The sequence below is a fragment of the Sapajus apella genome, unplaced genomic scaffold (genome assembly GCF_009761245.1).
Source record: "Sapajus apella isolate SASKATOON/1434 unplaced genomic scaffold, GSC_monkey_1.0 scaffold91, whole genome shotgun sequence".
Taxonomy (NCBI): Eukaryota; Metazoa; Chordata; class Mammalia; order Primates; family Cebidae; genus Sapajus; species Sapajus apella.
In genome coordinates this window covers 5,849,421-5,876,170 of record NW_022437031.1, presented here as the reverse complement: position 1 = coordinate 5,876,170, position 26,750 = coordinate 5,849,421, and the positions used below count along the sequence as shown (strand labels likewise).

Below are 26,750 nucleotides of genomic sequence, written 5' to 3'. Positions count from 1 at the left end.
AATGACAGATTGGTTAAGAAGCCAAATCTAGAGTCAGATTATTTGGGTTAAAAGGCTGGCTCTGCAGGTCACTAACAATGTGAACTGCGGCAAGTTGCATAATATTGCTGCGCCCCAGTTTAGTTCTCCGTGAACTGGGAACGACAGCAGTAATCTTTACCACATTGAAATGCTGTGGAGCTGACCTAAGCTATCACACACATGAGGTGCTTAGAGCAGTGCTTGGCACATAGTAACCACTCACTTGACGTTAGCCTGTTTCATTATTAGCAGGTTAGATGATGATACTGAGCACTTACTCCACTCCAGGCATGGGTCTAAATGCTTTATGTGTGTGCTCTTAGTTAATCTTTACAACCCTATGAGATGGGTATGATTCTTGTCCCCACTTTACAGATAAGGAAACTGAGGCCCAGAGAAGTTAAGTAATTAACCTGGTTCTGGAGTTTAAGAAGGTAGCTTCAGTGTATAGAATGTAAATCAGCGTGGCAACTGGGAGTCAGAGTACAACTGGGGGTAGGTAGAGGCAGAGGTTGGACTGAGTGGCTGTGGGGGCTTGGACAATAAGAGCAGTGGCTGCAAGAAAGCCAGGCAGAAGGGAGAGGAGAGACCTGGGCCTCAGCTCCCCCAGGCAGGGCTCAGGATCTTGCAAGGCCTGTCTGGGCCTCCATTAATCTCAAGGTAGTTGTGCCCCAGGAGCTTCATGGATACCCACAAAACTCACTGGATATCTCAGACCCCACCAATGGGCAGGACGTGAAGACTGAGCAGCTTTGTGGTTTGGCCTCTAGCCAGGACAGTCCCAGCCAGGAGATGGAGCAGATGGGAAGAATGGTTGGAACCAGGGGCCACTGCCTGAGTCAAAGCCTCAGCCTCCTCATCCAGGGCCCCCAGTTGACCTAGGTATGAATTAGGGAGATGGCTCCAGGGTGTTTCTGATTAGAGTCGAGCAAAGAAGCTCCCTGGGGGAGGTAGGAGCAAGGTGAGAGCCCAAGGCAAGAGCCAGGTAGGAGAGTCAGAGGTGGCAAGAAACACTTCACTGCCCCGCCCCTCCTCAGCAAATCCAAGTTGGTGTCCCACTGTTAGACACCTGTTAGTGTGCTGGGGAGAGAGCAGTGGAAGATTCATTGTGTCCCTGAAACTCAAGAGTCTGTCTTCCTCCTGACTACTGAGACGTATGGTGGAGCAGGGCACAGGTTGGCCCCAGGGCCAAGAGCCATAGCCTAGGATTGGCTGAAAGCAAATCTTTTCTGGCCACCAGCAGCAGCAACCCATTCCCTTGCCGTCCCAACCCCCGCACTTAAGCAGAGACCATGTTCTGCCCAGGCTCTTTGGTGAAGACTGAACAAACACAAGCATCCGAGCCCTGTCTGGGGTGTCTTTGGGTTAGGTCAGAGGAGGGGGTGTCTGGCAGTCCCTTACATGCAGGTGTGATGAGAAACCTCTCTCACTCAGGGCCGTCCACATAATGGCAAATTGAAGTTTTCATCTGTCAGAAGATCTGGAGCTGAGTCCTATATTTTTGACCACCTTGCCATATGAACGTGGGAAAATCGTTTCTCCTCTCTGGGCTGTGGGATTACATTGAAAGTTCTTAGTGCATTCTTGCCTGAAAACCCATCTCAAATCCAATGAAAGGTCAGGAGTCTGGGTGTCATGGGCACTTGCTCCACGCCATCCCAGCGGATCCCATCGTAATCCAAGCATCCAGAGATCAGGGTGGGGTGTGGGGAGAAGAGAAGCTTTGGAAGCAGAAAGCTCTGAGCTTGAAACACCAGCTCTGTCACTGAAAGACTGTGTGACTCTGGGCAAGTCTTGTGGCTTCTAGGCGCACTGTGCCCCTGTCAATAAACAGAGATAATACTTCCTCCTTTGTGGGAGGATAGAGAGGAGGATTTCATGAAATGGTACATTTAAAGCACCCACAATAACTCAGAAATCAGCATCCCTACTCAGCCCACTGTGTCCCAGTAAAAAATGTTCCCACACCAAAGATCAGCCTGGCAAAGAAGGGGACAACAATGGTCAGAGGGCCGACCAAGACTGGAGAGGTAGCTTCCACCTCAACAGAGGGCAGAGTGCAACGCAGAGGCCTTGAATGTGGGTGGAAGGGGACAGATGGAGAGCTGGGGAAGGGAAGGTGGAGGAAAAGGGGACCTCTGAATGGAAAGGAAGAGAAAGGGGGGCAGGAGAAAGGAAGTTTATTATTCTTCCTGCAGACCAATCATGTGGCTCCTGGAGTGTCGAATTCCAGCTCCTGCAGCCAGATGTGACCTGTTCCTGTTATCATGGAATATTAATCAGAGGGGCCCTTAGGTAATTGGGGAGTTTTGATTAGAGAAATAGCCCTTATAATAATAAGCAGGCAGGAGCCTGGGGAAACCCACCCCCAACCCTGGCTGCCCACCTCTTAGGCTCCATACTTCTGAAGCCTGGGGACCTGGACCGAGGAGGTGCAGGGGATGGAGAGGGGGATGGTACTATAGCTAGGGTGGGCACCAGGCTTGGACCTGGGGTGGGGATGCAAGGATACATGGGTAAGAACGGGACTAGAGACCGGAGGTCCGAGCGCCCAGGGAGGGCTGGCCTGGCTTCACTCACCTCCCCATCAATCATCACATTAGCTGTTCCCTGGGCTTCCCCCTCGCCAGGCCCCCCTCCCAGCCAGCCCTCTGCCGGCACTGCTGCCTCAGGCTCTGGCCCTGCTGGGACCCCAGCTCTGTTGCAGGCTGCACATGGCCCCTGGGCTCTGTATATTTAGACGGTTAATGAATCTTCCTGTTTGGCTGGGCTAGGCTAGAGCCCGAGATAGAGGGAACAAGGGCAAGAATGAGGAGGGGGGATCAGCACAACTGCCCCAGCCCCAGAATCCCTCTGATCACAGGGATCTCAGGCCCCAAGTTCAGAAAGAGCCCAAGCAGTCCAGCTCAAGCAATCCAGAAGGTCACTCCCAATCCCACCTTCACCCTCAGCTCCCCAGGGACCACAGCTTGAAGACAGAAGACCTGGGTCCTCATCTTAACTCTTGGTTTGTCCTCTCCTGGGCCTCAGCTGCTTCTTTGTATTGAGGGCACGGGAATCAATTTACCATTTTACCAAACTCACTCAGCACCTACCATATGTCAAGCTCTGTACTGGGCACTGGAGATTCAGAGAGAAAAAAATATAGCCTACCATGAAAGAGATCACTGACTAATGACAGAGACAGACTTGTGGCTGTCTTGCATTGAGATAATAATCACAATCATAAAATTGATTGAGTGGTTATGACCTGCCGGGCACTCTGCTAAGGGCTTTATATTTATTATCTCATGGCATCTTCTCAGCTGTCCAACATCATGGGCCGTATCAGCCTCCCCATTTTACAGATGAGGAAACTGAGTTACTGAGAGGTGAAGGCTGGAGTCAAGAGAGACACATGCAGCACTCAGGAGAGGAACTAGGAAGGTTTTTCAAAGAAGACAATTAATATACGCTGCACTGAAAATTTTTCATTGGTACTGGAGGTGTATATTTGTGTGCATGTGTGTGTGTGTGTGTATACATATGTGGGAGGGTATAGATTAAGAAAACGACCCCAGATGTAGCCAGGAGTGATGGCCTGTGCCTGTAGTCCCAGCTACTTGGGAGACTGAAGTGGAGGATCACTTGAGCCCAGGAGTTTGAGTCCAGCCTGGGCAACATAATGAGACCTCCACCTCAAAAAAAACTAAAAGCCCAAAACTACCCAGAAGAGATGGCTTTTGAGATATTTGCCAATTTTTTTGATATTAGAAAACCACTGCGAATATATAAGATTGTGATGAAAATCCCTTACACAGGGCCTTCATCCGCATTGAAATTGCTTGGTCAGAGCATTTCCACATTTTTCGGTTTTCAATGTGTATTGTTACCTAAGTGGCTCCCAGACAGGCTGTGCCTGCTAAAACATCACCAGCATAACAGAGTGTAGAAAGGGGCCATTTAGCGTAGCAGTGTCTTTCTTTCAAAAGTGATCCTGTTGAGAATGGGAGCAAAATAGTCTCTGGATCTTAGGTTGTGGTGCATGGGCTTTTCCTAAACATGGCAACATATGCTTCTCGACCTCCCCAGAGCATTCCAGGCCACTATCAGAGTGAGTGTCCCTGCTTCAGAATTGGATCTCTGGCTGCTACAGTCTGGCTGGGAAGGAGCGTGGATTCTGGGTGGGAGAAATACTCATTCATTATTCATTGGCCCTTTACTGAGGCCCAGGTTCACTGCCCCGAAGGAAAACACATTCTGATGGGGAATGGTGGCTCCTTACATCAAAGTATACTGTTTTTTTCACATAGCAGTTTTGCTTACATCATCCCATTTATATTCAACAGATGAAGAAGATACCCAGGCCTGAGAGAAGACATGACACATGTGACTATTAGAGGCAGAGTCAGGCCTCAAATGCAAGTCTCCCAATCCTGACTCCAGGCTCCTTGTAGGGGTCACAGCAGCCTGGGTGTTCCTCCCCTTGGGCCTTCGGGAGTCAAGCTCAGGCCAGCTAAGCCCTGAGGCTGGGGCCTGGAAGAGCTTGCAGCCCACTACCCATTGCACCCTCACTGGGGACATAGCAACCCAGGCTGAGGCCTGGGAATCTTAGCAGCTGAACCTTGTGATTCAAGTGGCCAAGCAGAGACTAGCCCAGAGAGGACTCAGGCAGCCTAAGGCTGAGTGACAGGAACGAAAGGCTGCCTCGGGACTCAAAGGGCAGTAAATGGCTTTTACGGAGCAATTACCAGGGCTGGTCACTGTTCTCAGGGCTGGATGTGTGTTTATTCACTTAATCCTCGCTGTAGTCTCATGAGATGGCTGCTACTCTCAATCTCATCTTTTGGATGAATAAGACAGAAACACGGAGGGGTTTAAGTAACTTGGTCGAGAATTCACAACTAGAAAGTGGTAAAGCTGGAATGTAAACCCTGGCAGCCTGACTGCAGAATCTGGGCTCTTAACTACCACACTAGATAGCCTCTGAAGCCACGTGGCCAGCATCAAGGAGTACAGACTGAAGGGCCCAAGTTCCCTCTTTCCCCAAGCTGCCACCATCACTTTGCCTCAGTAGTGTAGTGAAGCACCTAAGCACTTGGATTCCGCATTGTGGCTTCTCGAGTTCAAACCCTTACGTACAACTTCCTAGCCATGTGCCAGTGGGCAAGGCACTTTCCCTCTTTGAGCCTCCATTTCCTCATCTGTAAAACAGAGATAATCACAGTCCTACCTCAGATAGGGACCTCACGGAGGCATCACTGCAGCAGAAGGTGTCAATGGAGTAATGCACACGAAGTGTGGAGCGTGGTGCCTGGCCCGCAATAAGTACTCAATAAATGTTAGCGTTTATTATAGAGAAATATAATAAGATGTTGACTCTCCAGATTGGCTGGATGGTAAAGTGAGCAGTGGAGGGCAGGGACAGAGCCCTGGGGTGACTATCGCAGCCCAGCCAAGTCCATTCAAGTCGACAAACATTTCAAAGGTTTATTGATGTTGCCTCTGTGCTAAACCCTGTGCTGGGCATCATTCCAACTGAGATGCAGAGATGCAACGCAGGCTCTGCCCTCTAGAAGCTCACAATCTACTTGGGGAGACAGACGCTGGCACAGTGTGAGCAGAAGCGCTGTGGGGGCTAGGAAGAGAACACCAACTTGGCCTGGCTTGGGGGTCAGAAATGTCCTTGAAAGATAGGCTCAATAGGAGTTTGCCAGGCCACAGGCAAGGGGATGGGCATTCCTGGCTAATGGAAGCATATACAGAAAGGCACAGAGGCTTAAGGGTGCCTGTTCTAGTTAGGCGCCACTGAGTAGCTTTGCGTTGTTGGGGTGTAAGGTGTGCGTGGTGGGGTGGGGTAGAGGTGAGAGGCTAAAGAGATGGGCAAGTGCCAGATCACCCAGGACCCTAAAAGCCATGCTGAGGAGTTGGGGAACGATGGACAAATACAAAAGGTAAGCAGCGATGGGCAAGATCAGGATTGAGGTTTGGAAAGATGGCCCTAGCTGCTGTTTTGCAGGAGAAAGGGGTGGAATGCAGACAGGGAGACCAGTCAGAAGGCTATCACCATTGTCCAGGCAAGAGATAAAGGTAGTATGAACCAGTGTGGCTGGTAGTATTGGGGTGTTCAGAAATGGGCAGAGTCAAGTTCAGTCCAGAGGCAGAACTGAAGGCAGATTTCAAGGATAATCTGGAAGTCTAGCTGGGCCCATCTGTGGTAAGACCTCAGCTGAGCTGGGAGCAGACACCTGTGCTCCGTAAACGTGTCTCTTTCCCTTTTGTTGTTTATTTTCATTTCCTTTCGGTTTCCTTGTAAAGTTCATTTCAGAAAATTCCCATCTTGTTTCAGCTAGACTGAAGGGAAGGGAAATTTTTCCATACTCCAGCTGGGACCAGGGTTCCCAGGCCCTCCCAGGACGCAAGCTTTGCTGGTGGCCACTCCAGCAGACTGATGATGCACAGACCTGGAAAGATCTGGTGGGGCTAGGGCCCAGGAGAAGGCTTGGCATAGCTTGGCAGGCCTGCTGGGTGGGCGGGGGACGGGGGCGGTTTGGCCGTGATCAGGGGATGGCAGCGCAGAGAGAGAAGTGAGCAAATCCTGTCTTTTGCCTGTTTCAAAGGAGAATGGCTCCCTTCCCTGGGCAATGCCCCTAAGTCATGGCTGTCTCTGGTCTTTTCTTCTCTGGATTTCACACTCCCAGGCCCCACTGAGGGGTGTCTCCCAGGAGCATCTGTGCCAGAGGGAGGGATCCCAGAGTCCACAGTAAACACCCTATGATGGGAGTGGTGTGGGGGACGAGAGGGATTGGGAGGCTGTGTGGTGGTTTGAAGAGGCAATGGGCTGGAAGTTGGAAGACCTGGGTGAGGGCCAGTCCCGGTGAACTCTCTGTGTGACTGTGGGCAGTTCCTTCTTCCCCTCTTTGGGCCTCAGTTTTCCCATCCATCCAACAAGGGGGCTGGACTAGAAGGTCTCTAGACGCCCTAACAGCTTGAAAGATTCCATTCTCTTCTCTGAATCTGCCCAGGGGGAGGCCTTGGGGGCTGGGGCACTGGCAGGGGCTGAGAATTCCATAGCAATTTGCATGTGAAAGCATGTTACTGCCATGGCTATTAGTGTGTGCAGGGGGGCTGAACACAGAGCTAGGACAGCTAACTGTCAGGCTGGCTGGAAAGGCCCAGGTGGCCGCCTGGACTGGGGGAGGGAGGAAGGCCGGCCCTGAGGTGTGCGCGCGGAGGCCGGCCAGCCACGCTCAGCATCCGGAGGAGGGCGAAACCACTGGATCTATAAGGCTCTGCCCAGCCTTGAGGTGCCCAATTCTGGGTCTGGGCTGTGAACTAGTGGGTCTGGCCCCTACAAATACCTCCAAGTTATTCTGCTGATGAGTGACTTCAGAGTTGTGTAAGGTGCCACAGGTGAGGGACTCCCAGAGAGAGGGGCAGACTATTGAGTACATTTTTGAGGTCTGCTCCAAACCAGGCCTAAACCTCCCAGGACCATATTGTCCTCGGGGTTATAATGTGTCCTTTTGGTAATTGCCTTGTATAAACTTACACAGTTTGCCAACTGTGTATATAGAGGTTTGGCACACACACACAACACACACACACATGCACACACACACACTCATAGGGATTCTGGGAGAACAAAGCCACACAATATGCAAAAAGGGCAACTGGCTCTGGCCTGTGGGTCCAAGGCCTGGCTTTGCCAGCACTCCCTGTGTGCCCCTGGATAAGTCCCTTCCCGTCTCTGGGCCTCAGTTTCCTTATGGGGGGTTTGGTCTGGAAAGAGCTGTCAGAAATGTCCTAGCTCTACTGTTCCTGGCCCCTGACTTCTTAGATTCTACCTGAACCAGCATGAGGGCAGCCAGCGAGGCTGCTAGTCAGTCCCCCTAAGAGCAAGGGTTCTGTCCAGGAAAATCCAGCCAGTGTGGAGTTTCTGGTGCAGGGGGTGGATTCTAGGGTCTCCCTTGGTTTCCCCTGGTACCCTGGAACTGAAGGATCCACATGGAGCTTCTCCCTAGGGACCCGGCCAGATAAAGGGGTTAGGCTCTTCTTTTAGAAGCCAGCTCCTCACCCATCACCACTAGGGAGGCGGGGAGGAACCAGCCATAGGGCCAGAGGTATAGGCAAGGGCTGAGGACACCTCTTCCAGATTGGGCAGCTTCTGCCTGCAAGGCCTTGGGAAGCATTTATCATGGGTACATTCTGCTCAGGTACCTGGCCCATGGGCTAGAGAAAGCAAGATGGCATTAGAACCACAGGATAACTTCTTAGGATGTTTTAGGACCTTGCAAAAGGCCAGTTTTGGTGGATGATGACAGCAACAGCCAGGTCGTAGGGTCCATGCTCAAAGCAGGAAGAGTCCTCTAGAAGTTCGGCCTCAGAGCCAAATTGTCTACTCCATCCCTCATGGGAGAAGCAATAGCCACCATCTACTAGTACTTGCTATGTGCCAGGCATTCAATCTTTGTTTAAAAAAATGAGTCAGTGAATGAATGAAAGACTCCCTTTAGAATCAGAGTTTTAAATCAGTGTATTCTCCATTCTGCCTTTCACATTCTTGTGACTCAGTCACCAACACAAAACAGAATCAAGAGTTAGCCAGGCACTGAAAGACTTTTCTAGAATGTGAGGTCTCTGGGAACAGGGACCTTGTCTATCCTGTTTATCACTGTGCCCAGACCATTGACTGGCATATAGTAGGTGCTCAGTAAATATTTTCTGAATAAATGAATAAATCTAGTACTACCCCTTCATTATCAAGGCAGGAATCTGCCTGCCCCTGGTCAAAAGAGAGTTATGGCAAAGCAGAGACAGGCCCTCAGGTCTCCAGCCTCTTGGTCCAGGGCTCTATCACCTGGATCAAAGGGCCCCATGGCAAACTCCTCCCCCCCTCCCATATCGCTTCATCCTATTCCCTCCAACCCCCAGCTTTCCCTCTTTCCTTTCTCTTTGTCAGCTGAATAATTAACCATTGAAAACAGAAACTATAATTACTGTCTCCCCATTACCCTTAAATTGCTTTCATTTTGGGTTCTATGACCCCTGTCCTGGGTGGGGGCTGGTCTCCCCCTCAGCAGCCGCCCAAAGGGGAAGCCAACCTAAAAAGCACCAGCTGGGGCCCCAGTCCCCCAGATCCCACGGCCAGCTGTTCGGGAAGCCAGCAGCAGATGGGCGAGGAGGGTCCCAGGCAGGCTGGGGCTGACTCAGCTGGGGTGTCAGTGGGACTGTGACATGCCCAGGCAGGACAGGAGGCCAGGCAGGCAGGCAGGCGGGATTTCCGAGAGTGATTGATGCCAGGTGGCCAGAGGGCCACTTACTCAGCAGAGTCCAACCTAGGATGGCCCCAGTGGGGCCTGGGTCTTTCCATGGGTTGTTTGGCCCAGCTTCATGCCCCTGCCTAGAGGATGCCAGGCCATTCATGTCACTGGTTCCTTAGGGAGGCCACCTGGGAGCTTAAAATCAACCAGTGCAATAAGGTCACAAGAGCTTTGGCCTTCACGCTCCACAAGGCCTTTCCTTTCAGGGAAACTGAGGCCTGGTTAGCACCTGTTCAGTTTGGCTTTATTGGTGAACTGGGCTCAGCCTGTGGAGGAAGCCAGGCAGCCCCACCCTCACCTGGGAAGCATCCTCTATCCCTGACTCACCAGGCGCTTAGGCCCAGCTGGGACAGGAAGGAGAGTCGAGGGTGGGGCGGTCTGAGGCCCTACCACTGGAGGCTCACACCTCCTGCCTCCAGCTAGCTGAGCTTCGTCCCTCCCTGACCAAGACAGATGGAAAGGGAATGGGGAGTGGAGGTGGGGAGGGCTCCTGTTTTTTAAAATCTCCAGGGAAGCACGCTTGCTCAGACAGAGGCAAGTGGGAAGTCATATCCCTCGGTCTCAAGGAACACCTCTTATTTGCTCGTGGTGTAATAAAAGGCCTGCACTTATATCCTAGTGCTCCCGTTCACCTGATGTGTGTCCTTGGGCAAGTTACAGCCCTTTATAGGGTCTCGGTTTCCTCATCTCAAATGTAAGTCAGGTAATTCCCCACCTACCACCCTCACAAGGCAGTTTATGAGACTCAATGAAACAAAGCATGTAAAAACATTTGAACAAACTGGTAGGTGCTGTCCAGGTGAAGGACACAAGGAACTATTAAGCACACCATGTGGTCAACAGTGTGGGCGCAGAGCTCAAACCAGCGCCCGCCATGGCATCCATGCTAGAGCAAGGGAACAGCCAGTTGTCAATTTTCTGGGCTACCTAGCAGATTGCCCCCTACTTTCCTTTGTAAAAAATCCCCCTAGGATTTTACTTCCCACTCCCACAGCTGCTCCCAGGGGGCCCCCAGGGCTCCATCCCCCTCCAGGAGAGTTGAAGGCAGCTGGTGTCCTGGACTGGGTGGGGGACTACGGGAGGACACTCAGTTGGAGAAGTGTGGGAAGGGCTCACTCAACCTGAGTCAAGCTCTACCCCAATCTGGCCTGAACCAACCCTGATGAGAGACCCCCCAGCCCAGGTCGGGCCCCACTCCGGGCAGGCAGTCAAGCTGCAGAGGCCCCATCTGATCCAGGCACTTCCTTTGGTTAATGAGAAACCAAATAAACAGCCTCTGCCCCAGCTGGCTCCGGGAGCACCCCAGCCAGGCCCAGCCCTGCACTAACCCAACCTTCCTTCCCTCCGCCCGCAGGCCCCGTGGCTCTCCGCCCCCTTCCTTCTCCACCAGCTCCCTACTTCCCTCATAGCCTGGTGACTCCTTGGCTGGCTCTCTAGGGCTTCCTGCTCTGGATCAGTCTCTCTCTCCTTCCTTCTCTTCCTCCTTCCTCTGCTGCCTTCTTCCCCATTTTTAGCTGCTGGATCTCACTTGCGCTCTTTCCCTGACATCTGTCGTAGCCATCTCCACAGGGAGTCCCCCCCACAAGACCAGCAGGCTGCTCCAGGCTGGAGCAGGAAGGCTCCAGGCCCTGCCAGTCTGCCTCTCCGCTGTGGGATGGAGGCCAAACCCTCTTCAGGGCCCTCACCATACTCATTGACTTGAGCAAGTTACTCATCAGCCTGTGGGAGGTGGATCGGGTGTTCAAGGCTGCTGCAGCTTGTGGATATGGACTGCCAGCCAGAAGCCCCCAACTATGCCATGGTGGTGGCTATGGGGTGGCCCAGCTCAGAAGCAAGATTCTTCTGGCTGAGAGGTAGACTGGGCAGCCTGAAGCAGGCCCGATACCCAGTAGACCGCAGCTGAAGCTCAGATCTTGGGAAGTTATTTCTATTCACCTCCAGGCGTCCTGAGGCAGGGCAGGGCTGGGCCTGCCAGCAGGTCCCAGATCTATCCCCAGCTAGGTGGTGGCAGTACTTGTGGACACACCCAGGTCCCCATGGGAACATCCCCTCCTCCATCAACCCTCTCTAGCTGAGCCTGTGCCAGACCGGGCAGATGCCCATGGCCTATGCCACAGAGGTGACAGGATGAACAGGGTAAATGGCCCCAGGCTCCACGACAGCAGAACAAGAGAACAGAAAAACCTGGGGTGAGGGGAGTGGCAAGAGAGGCATAGGGCACTAAAACATCTTGTTCCACTAGGATAGCGACCCTCTTCCTGTACGTGCCCCAGTTACCAGTGGTTTGGGCACAGGAAAGCACACACATATACACCCCACCACACAAACACACACAACTCTCACACTCCATTTCCCAACATCACGACACCATTTTACACCCATTTCTCCATGTGGTTAATTTTTTTTTTTGTTCTCATTTTTTTTTTCTAAGAAAAAAGCAACAAGAAAATAATTCAGAGTTTATACAAAACATCTTTACATTATTTTTTTCCAAAAAGACTAGTATTTACACAAATGGCAACAGAAACAAAAACAAAAACCCCTCCGACTGCCACCTGGAAGGGGCTGGCTGTTCTGCTCCCTCTCCCACCTGGCACCGGGGTGGGCAGCTGGCCAGGAGGCAGTGTGGAGGTGGATGGTGTGAGGCCCAGCTCCTTCCATGGCTGCTCTGGGAGTGCCTGCAAGGCACACTCAAGTGGCAGTCTGTTAGCAGCCGTGCTGGCAAGGAACTGGGGTCAAAGTGCACAGCGGGCTGACCCAGCCCCAGGCAGCCTCTTCCTCTTTCCAGGCCCCAGCCCAAGACTGGGAGAGCAGCAGGAGCTGGGTTGGGTGGGGGTTGCCCACCTGTGCTAGGACCCAGAAAAGGAGCAGGCCACCTGGCCTTATACCCGCTTAGGTCTCCACCCTGGGCCTCTGTTTCCCCACCAGGCCAAAGGATGCCAAAGGTAAGGAGAGAACAGTGCGGGGGGTGGGGGAAAAAATCCCAGCTCTTCAGGGCAAATAGCCACCTGAGCACCTCACCTCCCTCCACCCCCCATGAGGTCATCTGCCTGCAGCAGCTCTCCTGTTCCCCAGGCAACAGCCAATTAAGACATTAATTACCGTGAGAGTGAGGGAGGCAGGAGATGCCCAAGAATCCCACAAGGAAGGGATTTTTTTTTTTGGTGGAAGGGTGGCAGTGACTACCCCATTGCCAGTATAAGCTCCGTAGAAGGAGGGTCAAGAGGGGAGGGTGGGACACCTTGCCCAGTGGCACTTTCCTCTTCCCTCATGGACAGGAACAGCCCTGGCCTGCCCCTTACCCCGCCAGAAATACCAAGGAGTCTATAAAAGAAACAGCATCCTAGGCTTCCTGGCTGACCACATTGTGCCCCAGGCCCTCTTATACTGACTCGGGCCAGGCTCACAAAGCTTGGGGAGGGGCTGCCTTTTACATTTGTCCATTTTTCTTCAAAAAACAGATGAAAATGAGTTGACAGCTAAAAAATGAACACAAAAGCATTAAAAACAGTGATGATAGCGGACAAGCAGTCCTGGGAAGGGGGCAAGGGGGGCGAGGGAGAGGCAGGGCCAGGGAACAGTCTCCCCGTCTGCTGTCCATCAGCATCCAGCCCTGCCCTCCAAGAAGGGGCGCCCCCACAGAGCCCAGAGGCCTGGCCAGAGGGGGAAGGCACAAGAGCATGGGGGTTAGGGGCACAAGCACCCCCCTCCGAAGCCCAGGGGGCAGGGAAAAAGGGGGATTATAAAAGCCAAGAAACTACAAAACTAAATACAAAGGTGGGCACAGCTGGCGAGGGGAGGGGGCGTGGGGGCAAAAGGAGAGGTCCGGTCCAGGCCGACTGTCCCTCGAGGGCCTGAGGCCACGCCGCGCACTCAGACCTTGTAGTAGATGTTTGCTGGGCTCTGGGGTGGCATCTCCTGGACGATGTAGACGGGGTGCCCGTAGTCCCCACTCACCTTCTCATAGTGGGGGCAGTAGTTGTTCTCTGTAGTCCGTAAGGGAATGATGATGTCGCTGGGCTCGGTGCCCGCTGTGCCACTGCCCCCCTTGGGACTGGCCAGGGTACTAAGCGAGAGGGCAGCCGCCCGCTGCTGCGTGTGCTTGCGGTGCCGCTTGCGTAGCTTCAGTAGCAGGACCGTCAGGAAGATGATGATGAGCAGGAAGATGACGCAACCAGCACCGACGGCCGCGAACAACGCCACCTTGGAGTTGAAGAAGCCATCGGGGTCCCCGCTGCCGCCCCCACTTGCACCTGGGCCACTCTTCTCTTCCTGGTTCACAGTCTCTGAGGAAGGGAAGGGAAGGGAGGAATTTCAGGCCAGGCCCAGCTTGCATTTCTTCAGAAACAGGACAACAGCGCAATGACTCCTGAACTCTGGGAAACACATATATCCTTACCATGCTTGCCATCAGAGTCACCCAGGGAGCCCCGACCCCCAGGGGCCTGTGTGGCCATCTTGACAGTGTTGTCTGCCTCCTTGCTGGGCCGGCTGGTAGTCAGCTGCTCAGGCATCACAGCATTGGGATCTGAGGGTGGAGGGAGGACAGGTGAGAGGAAGGGACCTGGCCAGCACAGGTGCCCTCAGTCTTCAAGGGTGGGCCAAGAATGGCCTGGATACTGTAACCCTATGCCCATTCCCCTACTCCTAATAAACCTGCACCCAGCTAGGAACATCTGTTCCAAAGGCCTTACAGGGTGGGGTGGGGGCCCCTCAGATTAGGCACTCACCTTGCCCAACCTTCATGATGATCTTCATGGTGCGCGTGCGGCACACACCCCCCTCCCGGTTCTCCAGCCCCTCCAGGCTTCCATTGGATGTTGCTGCAGGAAGAGGCCAGAGAAGTCACAGAAGTCAGGAAGAGAGAAAGGTCTACCGGCATTACCCAGAAACTCCAGTGCTGCCTCAGCCAACAGGGATAGAAACTGCAGTCGGGAGAGACAAGTAGCTCCCAACTACCAATGAACCTGTTCATTTTCTTCCCTCCTACTAGGAACAGAGTGGCCTAGTCCAGCCCAGGCCAAGAACCAGCCCCCAACCCCAGGAGCACTGCTCCTGTATCTGAGCAGGCCATAGCCCCTCAGTAAGGTCTGCCTTCCCCTGGGAGAACTTGTTCAGAGGCAAAGCAATTAAAACCGGGATCATAGTAGGGGCTTCTACATAGCCTGAAAGGAATTCTGCAGTAGGAATCAAGAGAACTGGGTTGGAGTCCTGATCCTATCTCTAACTCACTGTGTGATCTAAGGCAAGAAGCCCATTCACCCTTTGGGGCCTCAGTTTCCCTTGAAGAAAAAGGCTGAATAGCTGGCTGATCCCAAAGGGGCCTGCAAATGCTGCCATTCCCAAGATTAGAACTTCGGTGGGCAAAGAAAATAAGAGAGAAGCAACATGAATTGGAGGCTTCTCCTGCCCAACCCCTGGAGCCAAGGTGAGCTAGCGGCAGGCCACTTGGGAAATGTTGGGGCCAGAATTCCAAGGCCAAGCTAGGAGAAGAACATGCCAGTCTTCAAAGAAGACAGATCCGACAGGGCCTTAACTATGTGCAATAGCACTGCACAACCTAGAAGCTCCCACTGCTACAGGAGAGGAAAGAGTTAAGCCCAGGGAGAGAACCAGAGGATGGGATGGGCAGGACTCACAGGTAATGTAGTAATCATGGTGCTTCTTGAACTCCAGGCCCATGTAGTTGGGGCTGAACTCCTGGAACTTGATGGTAAAGCGTATTTCCTGCTCTGGCCTATTGCAGGTGACCAACACGTTGGGGTCGAGCACCGTGCTACAGGCAGCTGCCTGCTCAGGCCGCACCAGGTACAGCTTGTAGTACTCATAGGGCCGCCCTGCTTCTGCTCGGGGGCAGATGATGTCCAGCTTGTCTCCAATCTTGGGATAGATCACCAAGCCCTTCCCACTCAGGAACCTGCCCAGAAGGAAGAAGATGGTCAGCCTCAGGGTTGGAGGTGGCCCCAGGCCATTCCAGAACCAGGGAAGCGGAGGAGAGCCGGGCCGGGCCTACTGGGTGGAGATGGCAAGAGCAGGCCTTCTGCCCTTCCTCCATCCTCAGGCTGGGGGTGGGGACAGAGAACCACACTCCCAGCAGGGTGTGGAAGGGGTGGCCCATGGGCAAGGCTGCCAGGCTCTGACTGCTCGGCAGGGTGGAGCACTGCCTGGCTGGGGGAGCCCTTTGTCCTAATGTGGCATTTCCGCAGGGGGCTGACGTGGCTAATGGGCTGGGTACCAAAGTGTCAGGCCCATGCTACCTGGAGGTGGCAGCCTTATACTCCCACTCCCAACAAACATTCCTTCATGACCACTGCTACCGCCTCCCCTATACCCACACACACGCACACACACACACACACACGCACACGCACACACACACACACACACACACACACACATACACACACAGAGCAAGTCCACACATGTCTTAGTCACCGCCCCCATAGCTCCCAGCCAAAGGCTAGGGGAGCTCAATCTGTCTGGGACCCATGTCGTCTCCCCCATCCTTACTAATCTTGGGCATGATAGAAAGATCGAAACAGGCATCGCCTGGAGCCAAGGGATGATGGCCACTGTCTCTGGCCAGGTGCGGCTCTCCTCATTCCCACTGCCCATTGTCCTACTGGCAAATTCATTTCACCTTCAAAATGCAAGAGCCTGAATCCATAAACTTGATTTATCTCATTCCTAAAAAGAACAGAGGAGAAGAGAAAGGGCTCAACCAGAGATAGCAGATCACAGAAGACAGGGCCTCAGTAATTCCACGCATCTGTATCCCAACCCCTCACTTTTATGGTGGTCCTACTCTAGCTCCTGAGAGGAGATGGACAAATGCCTTCTGAGCCAGGTTCATGTTCTAATCCAGAAGGCCAGGCATTGGGGGAAAGCAGGGAGGGTCAGCTGCCCAGGACTACCTATCCATAGGACTCTGTCTTTGCCTAAGCACACAGAAAGAAAATGGTGCTCTGTTGGCCATTTCTGAGCCTGGACAGGCTGGTGCTGAGGGCAAGGCAAAACTATGTAGGAAAAAGAACACAGACTTTAGAATCAGATTCCAAAGCTAGGCCCTTACTAACTCTGTGACCTCAGATGAGCTGCCTGATCTCTCTGAGCTTCAGTTTCCTCGCTTGTAAAGTGAGGGTGGCAAGAGCCCCTACCTTCCAATATTGTGGTGGGGAGATAAGGCAGCACATGGAGAACACATAGCATACAACAGGTGTTCAAAGCAGTCTCCCAAGAGGCAGGAGGTCAGTTAATAACACTAAGTACCTATGAGCTCAGTCTCATATTTTAGAGTGGAACTGGGAAGAGAAGATATGGCTCCATCATCTAGGACTTTACTGTCCAGTTTGGGTTATAAAACTAAATAGCCCACCCCCTAGAGACAGACAGCACCAGGCTATCTGTAGGTACGTCTGAGGATGATGATTCAAGCAGAAAGGGCTGGAGGCACGGAGAGGAAGCAGATAGCACATCTGACCAGGATGGTCAGAGATGGATCCACAGGAAAGGCAGGATGAGAGTGGGTCTTGGGTGAGGAATAAGAAGTCAACACACAGCAAGAGTAGACAGCAGTGGACCGCAGTGGCTAGGACACAAAGCCCAGTCCAGTGATTGGTCCAGCTTGGCTTGGGAGTGAGGAGAGAGGAACAGAAGAAGAAGTAGAAAATTTCACCTAGGGCCAGACTGAAAGGCCTTACGGGTCACCGCAAGCAAGGTGGGTATCATCCCATTGGAGACAGGCTCTCAGAGCAGAAAGAACAGTGGAGGGCTGCAGGCAGTGCTTAAAGAGAATGAAGCTGACAGTGTCAAGCACCAGTTCACAGGCTACTGCAATCATCTGAGAAGAGAGTGGTTCCATTTCCTGAGGGCCCATTACACCAAAGGGACAACAAGCAATAAGGGTCTACTGGGAGCTCTGGGAAAATGCCTTTGCAATGCCAAACCTATGCCCTCATCGGAAGGAGGGAAATGATACCTAAGTAGGTGAAGAGGGGAAGTAACCACATGGATGAAGTGGATGAAGAAAAGCAGCCCTTCCTCCGTGTCGAGTGAGGCTCCACCAAGTTGGGAGCTGCCATCTTGATGTGCAGGAGGGTAAAAGCCAGAATGAGATGGCCTCCCCACTAGTACCTAACTATATGGGGCCCAGAAAGGAAGTAGGCAGGGGATGGAAGCCTGGAGAAACATTTCAGATACAACACCCTGTCCCATGCACCATACAAAGCCAACAAGTTTCCCCAAAGCCTCTAGAATTCTCCAGGCATTTTCCCCTTTCCAATGCTCACAACAGTTCCATCCAGATGGGAGGATTAGACAACTGCTCACATCTTAGAACCAGCAGGAACTGAGGAGTCCAGGCCCTTCATGTGAGGGAATGAATGATCAGATGAATGTCCCCATTGAAGAGAGGGGTCTAAACTTGCCCAGGACAGTAACCCTATGGGTCTAAGAGGGCCTAAAACATTGCCTGAATCCTTGTACAGTTGCATCTCAACAACACATATATATATATGCAGCTACATAGAGGGCACGGAAAGGGAGACAAGCCAGCTCACCTTTCTAACCACTCGGTTCTGGCTTACTCACCAGGGAGTCCTGTCTGCCCCAAGTGCAGTCTCCCATTGCCACCCAGACTCCGGAGCCCTGGAATTGGAACAGGGCTTCTAGCTAATTGGGGTTCTACCTTGAAGCCAGAGGCATTGAGGAAACAGATGTCTACATGATGGAGGAGGGGGGAGAAGAGAGAACTATTGCCCCCAACACCCCTCAGAGTCTCTTCAACCTCAGTGAACAGACTTCATAAATATTCATTAGTTCATTTGCATAGCAGCTGGCAGAGGGAAACTCACCTTCCCCTAAAGTACAGAAGGGAGCGGAGCCTGATGAGACCTGCCTTCCCTGACTCTGATCCTCCTGTACTGGTAACTTTCTTAGCATCTTCCCTACCACTGGGCAAACTTCATCTTGGCCTGTCAGAAGCCCAAAAGAGTGGTGAGGGGCCACGAGGGATGGGTTTGTAGCCAGTGTGAGTGAAGCCCAAAGCTAGGTATAACACTAGTCATACTTCAAAGGGGGACCCTACAGGTCTTTCCTTTTACCAGATTAGGAGTAGGAGTAAGGGAAGAGGAGGAAGAGATGTCCCCAAGTGAAACTCTTTATCCCCCACCACCTTACTTCCCCCCACCTCATGACCAAGCCAAGCTTTCCTGCCTGGGTCCACCCCCAGACAAAGCCCTTTTCTGAAAAATAAAGGGATTGACATGGCCCAGCAGGAAGCCTGAAGCAGGTCGCCATGGTAACCCCTGAGGCCTTCCCTCTCCAGCCTCTGATAGCCCTGGGACCCCAGGGAGCCACTCCAGGTAGTTAAAGGACTTGGGGGAGGCAGCCTAAACTATTTCGCCTCTTCCCCTCCACCCTAGCAGAAGTTCTACCTTCAGCCTTTCTACCTAGCTTGGAAGCTTAGAAGCCATGCCATGACTGCTACAAAGAATCCTGGGATATGAAAAGCCTGAAGGGTCTGGGAACAGTAGCCTCCACGGCCTTGGACTGGCCAGAAACCAACTAACCAATAGCCCCCTCCTTGTTTTCTCCAGGTAAGCTCTTCTCCACCCATATGAATACAATTTACAGGGGGCAGGAAGAGCTTGCTGCTAGGAGGGTCTTGCCCAGAAAGCTGCCCATATCCCACCAGGTCTATACTTCTTTCCCTGTCACTCTTTTCTCAGGCTCCAGCAACTTGTGGCCAGATAATGGCCAAAGGGGGAGCCTGGTTCCAGGCCATGCAAGCCCAGGTCTGGTAGAAGACTCTAGCCTCAACCTCGATTCAGTGACCCCATCACCACTGTGCCTGCACCCCACAGGGTGGCAAGACCAATGGAGGACAGACCCCAAGCCAGAGCTCAAGTCTGCTCTCATCCCAGCTAGGGTGGGGAGCCCCCAAATTAAAGGCTCCTCTTTCACTCCCCCAGCTCCACCCAGCCCCCAAGGCTGGCAGGAGCAGGCCTGGCGTGTCCCAGCAGTGCCCGCCCAGGCGTGGGTGGGCAGGAACAGCAGCTGGGTCCTGGCACACACAGCTCTGTCGGAGGCAGGGAAGCCAGGAGAGTCCTGGAGGAAGTCACCCTCCCCACCTCCACTGAACTATGCCCTTCCGTCTGCCCTACCTGGCTAAAGCTAGTGTCCATTAGGAATTTAACATCTACTTCCCGATGTCAATGTCCGCTTTCTGTGGGGTCCCTGAGAAGAGAGATTCTTGGCTCAGAGAGGAACCAAAGGTGCTACTCAGGGCTCTGCAGGGAGTGTGCAAGGCAGTGAGCTGGCTGCCTTTAGTTCAGGTCACCCAAGCAGTAGGCCCTGGGAGGTAGGCCTAGCAAAGTCAAATGAGGAAGTTGGAGCACTGCTCACCCCACACAGACAGGACCTGAGTCACAAGGACAGATGCTTGCACACTTGCCAGGTGAGAGGGGAACTCAGGGGCAGGGAGCCAGGCCTCTTCCCAAACCCCACCTTGAATTCCTGTCTCTCCTACATTTCAAGGCAGCAGGAATGAATGGCACACAGCACAGCTCCGCCCCCATAGGCAAGTCATTGACTGACCTTAGACAAGCCACTTCCCTTGTCTGGGCATATGCCTTCTTATCTGGAAAATGGGGCCAATACCTACTTCCCAAGGCTGTTGGGAGCATCCGATGAGATCATATATGAGAATGCATTGTAAGTAGCAAGGTGCCGCCTGCCTATTAGTTAGCATGCCAAACACAGCATTATTTAGAAGTAAAAAGCTGAAGGAGCTTACATTCCTGGCTGCCAGCACCCTGACCCAAAACAATGCCCAGGAAACACACCCCAGAGGGGCTACTATGGGCTGTGGGACAAGGAACCCAGAATGTGGCTGGTGAGCACCCCCATATCTCAGCTCCCCTAATAATCAGAGTGGACGCTCCCCCAAACCTGGTGTTCCCATGGCAACTAGCAGCCTCCTGGCTGGCCCACTCTCTCTCTTTTAGTCCCTAACCCCAGAAAACAGTGATGCGCCATAGTATCCAGGGCCTACCCATCCCCATTCACCTGAGCGGATGAGGCAACAGAGAGCCCAAGGGAAGAAAGAGAACTCTCGATTCAGTCCCCACCCCAGCCTCACAGGTCCTTCTTGCCCTTGCCCTGCTGCCCTGTGTGGGAGTGGGGAGGCAGGGGAACAGGGGACTTTAGGAGCTGCTGGGTTCCCATCACTCTCAGGCCTCCACCTGTGGCCAATCAGCCACAGAGTAGACGAGGTCAGGTCCCTAACCACCCCAGAAAAGGGCCCCCTGAGCTGGCCTCCCCAGGACTATGAGCTGGAACAGCTGTCTGGGGCTGGGGCCAACACTTTGGCTTGGAGCAGGCAAGCATGGGTTAGGGTCTGCAGCTGCCCCCCACCCATGCTGGAGTCAAGGGTCCCAGATGCCAAGCTGAACCCCCCCACCCCCACCCCCTTGCAGGGAACGTTTGTAATGTGATCTCAGGCGCATTCCCACTCCCTGGAGGTGGGGGAACCTGAGTGGGGGGCAGGAAGGGGTCAGGACGGGACTGAGAGACTGAACTGCAGCAGCTGGACTTGGCTGAGGACTCAAGTGTGAGCCCTGCCGGCTGCCCCAAGCTCCCAGGGGAAGAGGCTGCAGGAGGGGTCGCCTAGGACCATTTAGATAACAGCCTCACAACACACACACATGCACACACACACACACACACACACGCAGGCACACACAGAGGTTCCTAAAAAAAACTCAAGCAGGACCGAACCCATCCCCCCACCTTGTGCTCACGGGGCAAATCTGACACGAGGGGCCGAGGAGGCAGAAGCTCCTGCCACTCAGGGACTAGCACCCCAGAAGGCCCCAGCACCAATTTGGGAAAGAGGCTGAGAGTTTGGGGCCAGCCCTTCCAGCTTCCCCTCCCAGTCAGGACTGGGGCTCGGCCGCAAGCACCTTGGAAGCTGGAAGCAGACCCCCAGCCCCACCACTTCTTTATTTTTATTTTTTCCCAAGGAGGAAGCAATTAAGCAGGGTTTATAGGCACTGGGAGATTTTCTTTTTTGGGAGGGGGGTTGCCAGCTTCTGACAGGGCTGAAAAGAGAGACCAAAAGCTGGGAGAGGAAGAGGGGAGGGAAGAGAGCAAATGAGTCTGAAAGGGAGAGCACGGGCATGTGCGAGAAACAAAAGGACTTGAGAAAAAGAGGCAGAGAGTGACTAAGAGTGAGAGGGAGTGTGAGAGTGAGGCAGAGCAGGCGAGCCTAGCTGGAGAGGGGAGGTGAGCGCTGCTCGCAGAGGGTGTGAGAGGGCGAACTGACTTGGGCCTGAGAGGAGAACTCGGGCAGGAGGCAGAGAGGGAGGGAGACAGAGAGGGACTGTTTATTTGAAAGGCTTTGGCAGCCTGAGGGTTGGGTGCGGTGGCAGAGGCAGCCCCCAGAGCTCCAGGAGAGCTGAGGGCAGTTCCTCCTTCCTGTCCTCTTGTTCCCCCACCCCACACAAGCCAACACACACAGGCAGTGGCTGCATTCTAGACCCCTGAGCCTGGATGGAAGGGGGTGCAGCAGGATCAGTCCCTGACCCTTCCCAGATCTACTCAATTACAGAATGGAATTTGGACAGGTTCTAAGGAGTCTTCAGCCACCCCCCATCCCCACCCCAAAATGCCTGCCCTCAGCTTGAGGTGGATGGGGAGGGGGGTCAGAGAGGACAGCACCTCCCAAAACCTGTAAACCAGTCCAGAGCACTAAAAGCTCAGAACACAAAAAGGGAGAAGTGCAGACAGATCGTGTTTCTTCCAGCACCCCCAACTCTGCAGGAGGGCTCCTTTCCAGCTGTGGAGCTGCGTGCTATCTCTGGTTAGAGACCCGAGAGAGCAATTAGGTCACTCCCATGAGCCCCTATGATGGGCTACCCCAGGCGGATTTCAACTCTCCTTGCTCAAGACAGAGCATTTCCAGCCTCCACCCTTACAGGGGGAACAGAGTACTTCACAACATTCACCCCTGGGCTCAAGCAAACCAGGGCTCCCAGAGCATTTTGGGCCCCTGCTATTAGGAAAGTGCTGTACCCAGTTCTGCTTCTGGGTAGGGGAGAAATTCTTGCCAATCCCTTGCATTGTACCCAAGCAGAGCCCTCTACCCTGACCCTGGTTTAGCCATCCCACCAACCAGTAATAGGACTCTCCCTTAATCTGAGAACAAGAAAACTAAAGCTGCCTTCTCCCACTCCAGGGCTGGGAGATCAACCGCCCCTGGGACCCTAGAGACCCAGGTAGGCAGGAGCCTGGGAAGTTAGTGGGGGAGGGGGACCCAGCAAGAGTGGACAGGAAGAAATTTGAGATACAGGAATCAGTGAGCACGGATGGGGCAGGTCAAAGCTCCCCAGTTTCCTGCTAAGTGGGGTTGTTCGCACATTGCTGGGACCTCCAGAAAACTGAGAGGAAGAGCAATTTTGACCCTGGGTTCCAACCCGAGTCCTGGATGCCAAAAGAGAAGAAGGTCCAGAGGTCACTACAACAGCCCCAGCGACTTCCCACTAAAAGCCCAGAAACCACTGAGCCACCGCCCTGAAAGGTGTGTGTGTTGTTTGGAGGGGTTGTGTGTGTGGTGGCGGTGGGGTAGTTGTGCACGGTAAGGAGAAGAAAGAAAAGAAAGGATCTCCTTTATATAACTGCCCCCTCAACCCCTTGGGGAAAGCTAAGCACAGCTCCCCAAACTGGGGGATACACTCGGGGGTTAAGAGGACCTGCCTAGGCAGGAATCGCTCCTTCCCCACCCACCTCCCTCGCCAGCACGGCCGACACTCTCCGCCCTGGTGGGCCCATGAAGCTCGGCTGCCGGCTCCATTGGACCCCCGACGGGCGCTAGATCGAACCCCCACCCCCCAGCAACCACTCTCCCACTCCGCCCCTCTCCACCCGCTGCCTTTGTGAGCCTGGGAGCAGCGCCCGCCTTTCTACCGCCCCGGCAGGGAGAAAGGAGGGGCGGGGGGCAAGAAGAGACGGCAAAGCAAAAAGCCTGGGAGGCAAACAGGGAAGAAAGAGAAATGAAAATGGGAGAAGCCCGAGTGGGGCTCTTTGGCGCTTCAGGGGGATATTGGCGCTGCCACTCGCCCCAAGCGCGGGGTCCCGCTCTGTGTTCCCTCCATAGCTAAGCAAACGAGGAACCCATGTTCTGGCCTTGTCCCCCGCCCGAGTCAAGCTCGCTCCTGGAGGAGCTCTCAGCGAAAATCACCACGTTCCCAGGGGCCCCTGAGGGAGCTGCGTTCTTGCCTCCACTCAGCACTCCGGTGCGCGCTCGGGCGCCCGGATTCCCCAGCTCCGCCTGATGCGACCATCTCGACTTGATCCAGGACGTGCGGAGGCGAGGGCTGAGAAGCCCAGGGGTCACAACCCAGCCAAGTGCCCCTACCCCACCCCGCCGCACCCTGCTCAGCCCGCCCGCCCTCAGGAAAACATACTCGAAAAAGCCGGAGACAAAATGAGGCGCCGCTCCTCCTCCGAAGACCTCCCCAAATGCACCCCGGGGCGTGCGGCCTCACCTCGAAGGAGTGCCTCCCACCCAGGGGTCCACAGCAGATAAGTTACTCACTTGGGGTTAAGGGAGCTCCAGGATACGGGTTCCAGGTTCTTAGCCAGCGGCGTGGCGAGCCGGCACAGCGCCCACACGACCATCGCCACAAGCCACTTGCCGAGCCAACGCTGCCCAGGCCGAGCCATCTTCCCAGGAGTAGGCTGCACTTCGGGATCCCCGGAAGCCTCCTCAGTAAAGCTCGCCTAGCCTTCCTCTGCCGCGCTGCGCTCGGAGCCGCTCAGGCGCCCATCCTCCGCAGCCGCCGGCCTTGAAGTGCTCCCCTCCCGCCGGCTTCGGTGTCGCTCTTCTCCGCCCGGCCGGCCAGGAGGACTCACTGGGCAGCCGCCCCCAACCCAGGCATGGGCTTCGGCCTCCGAGGGCTCGTTCTCCTGGGCTCTCCGCTGCCGCACGAGGCGCGACGGGGGCTCTGCGCCCCCGGGTGATCCCGCCCGATTCCGCTCGACTCCGCGAGACGGTTCGGGGCTGCGCGCCCTCTCCCCGACGGGATCTTCTCGCAGAGGTCTCGGTGGCCGCCCCGACGCCTCGACCGTCCCCGGATCGCTGTCCCTGGGAAAAAGTGGGGGTCTCCCCACAACACAAGCTCGTTCCCCGGGCTCCCGATTGGGCCGCCCTGGCACGGGCTCCGTTCCTCCGGGCCACACTGGGACTCCGGGCTACGCGCCCCCCGACAGCTTCTACTTCAGCGCGGGCCCTGCTCTGTGCACTTAGAAGAGCGGGGAGATGCTGCCGAACAAGCCAGTCCCATTAGTTTGCCCCTCCGAAGCCTCGGCCGGGTAGCCCGGCAGCCTCGCGTCGCCGAGTCCTTGCTCCCGGGCGATCGAGCCCGAGGGTCTGCGGCCGGTGCGAGGCTCACACACTTCCCACTGCTGACCAGCTCGCATAGAGTCCCTCCGCTGCCGCTGAGCTGTCTACTCCCTTGCTCAGGCGAACGCAAGGCCAACCCTGCTTTCTTAGCCAATAGCAAGCTCCGTGGCGGGGTCCTTGCCCCATACCACGCCCCCAGAGTAGGAAGGGGCCGGGCTTTCAGGGAGCTCTTAAGGACGCCGCGCGCCTGATGGCACCAATCTGAGTGTGCGGCTCGTGCGGTTAGGGTTGGGTACCGCTCAGTCTTGTTCCCAGAGCGCTCAACCCGTGGGAAGTTGGCACTCTCAAGAGCTGCCGGCCTGCTCTCCTCCCCACGCGTCTGGTCAACACCCCAGCCCACTGACCGGGGCCTGACAGACCCTGTCTCAAGTAACGCAGGAAAGTGCTTCCATTCTCTTTTTACAACAGGATTCCTGAAGTCCTGCTCTGTGCCCACCTCCTTGTCAAAGACAGCCTGTCTGCTCCCCGTCCAGTCCCACGTAACGCTCTGGTGGGCTTTCCTCCTCTCGCCCTCAAAACGTCCTGTCTGACTGCACTTGGACCTGGAGTCCGGAACATAAAAGTGAAAGCAGTGGAAAGGGGAGACTTGAGAGGGTCCAGTACCGGATCGGGGTTGGAAGCGGCGCGAGGTCCAGGGTGGGGTGGGGTGAGGAGAGAAGGCGTGTTCGTCGCCCCTACGGACCGGGCCTTCGGAATCTCAGGTTTCCGGGGAAGCTTTGTGGGACCTCTAAAGCCCAGATTTAGTCTTGTCCTGTCCGATGGCGCGGCCAAGGTCCCGGGATAGGCAAACGCGGGGAGAAAGAGCCGGTCAATAAAGAAAGACACCTCGAGGGCAAAGAGGAAAAAGCACAGGGCACGGACCTTTTGAAAAAGCAAAAGCGGGCATCCTGGCCCCGAGAATACTCTCCCGGCTTCGCCATCTGGGTCTTTGTCTCCCAGCCCTGGCCCATTCTCTCCGCCCCGCCTTGCCTCTTTGCTTATAACTTGGCTCGATCCCATAGCTCAGACCCTCCCGGTCCGACCCACTCTCCCTGGTCGGACCCCAGAGGACGTACCTACGTGCTAATGTCTCCCCCTGCTGGACTGCCATAGCACTGCGGGCGCCTGGGACAAACCCGGAGCTCCCACACGGAGCCTGGCATACCCAAGCCTGGCACACGCGCTTGAACACAAGACCTGTGACAGCCGTGGCCTTGGTAAAAACTGCCACCCTGTACGAGGAGGAAGGGAAAGAACTAGGAGGAATATCTGAGTTTGGGGTAGGCTTAGGGACTGCGAAGAATATACGGTCGCCCCACTGCTTCTTTATGGAGATAATTAGATGAGCAACATTCCCAAAGTGCTCCACCATTTACACGCAGTTTCATGTCCATCGTCACGTTTAATAGGTGACTGAGCTACTATGTTTCTCATTGGATCCTCTGATAATCTTTGTGGCCGTAGAGGTGGGAAGAGCCCAGATTTTCCCTTTTTATGTTCTCCCAAATAGAAGAGAAAGGGCAGGCCCTTGAGGGCGAGGTGGATCTGGGTAGGTAGGACGGAGAATGAGCTGTTTGGGGTCTCTGAGCTCAGCTGGACCCTACATTGGGGTGTAAGGAAGGATAGATGAGAAGAACAGGGTGTAGGGACACACCAATAGTCTAGCTGGGAGACTGGGATCCCCAGAGTGCATGGTAGGACATCAGAACCTGAATACAGAAAGCGGCCTTCTGCTTACTGAGTGCCTACTATTATCAAGAGCCACGTTAGATGCTTCTCCTTTTCTAACCCTTTGAAATGAGTTTCAGTATCCCCATTTTACCTACAGAGGAAAGTAACGCTCAGAGAGAAGTGACTCATCTGAGATCACCGAGCTGATCAGTGGGGAAAGAAGGATTTGACTCCTGGCACATCTGTCTCCAAAGCCTGTGGCCATTCCCCTGTACCATGCTGGCTCAAATTCCCAGCCAATCCTTGGTTCTTTG

The 26,750-nt window shown here is 54.4% G+C and overlaps 1 protein-coding gene across 1 annotated transcript; it reads right to left on the bottom strand.

The window, feature by feature from the left end:
• Nucleotides 1–11,704: 11,704 nt before the first annotated feature.
• On the bottom strand, nt 11,705–24,846 carry EFNB1 (ephrin B1). Its single transcript, XM_032255835.1, has 5 exons — nt 23,920–24,846; nt 14,963–15,240; nt 14,054–14,146; nt 13,723–13,851; nt 11,705–13,609 (listed from the first exon to the last, which is right to left on the bottom strand). The coding sequence occupies exons 1-5, from the start codon at nt 24,045–24,047 to the stop codon at nt 13,197–13,199; spliced, it is 1,041 nt and encodes a 346-aa protein (XP_032111726.1). The 5' UTR covers nt 24,048–24,846; the 3' UTR covers nt 11,705–13,196.
• Between the last annotated feature and the right edge of the window lie 1,904 nt (nt 24,847–26,750).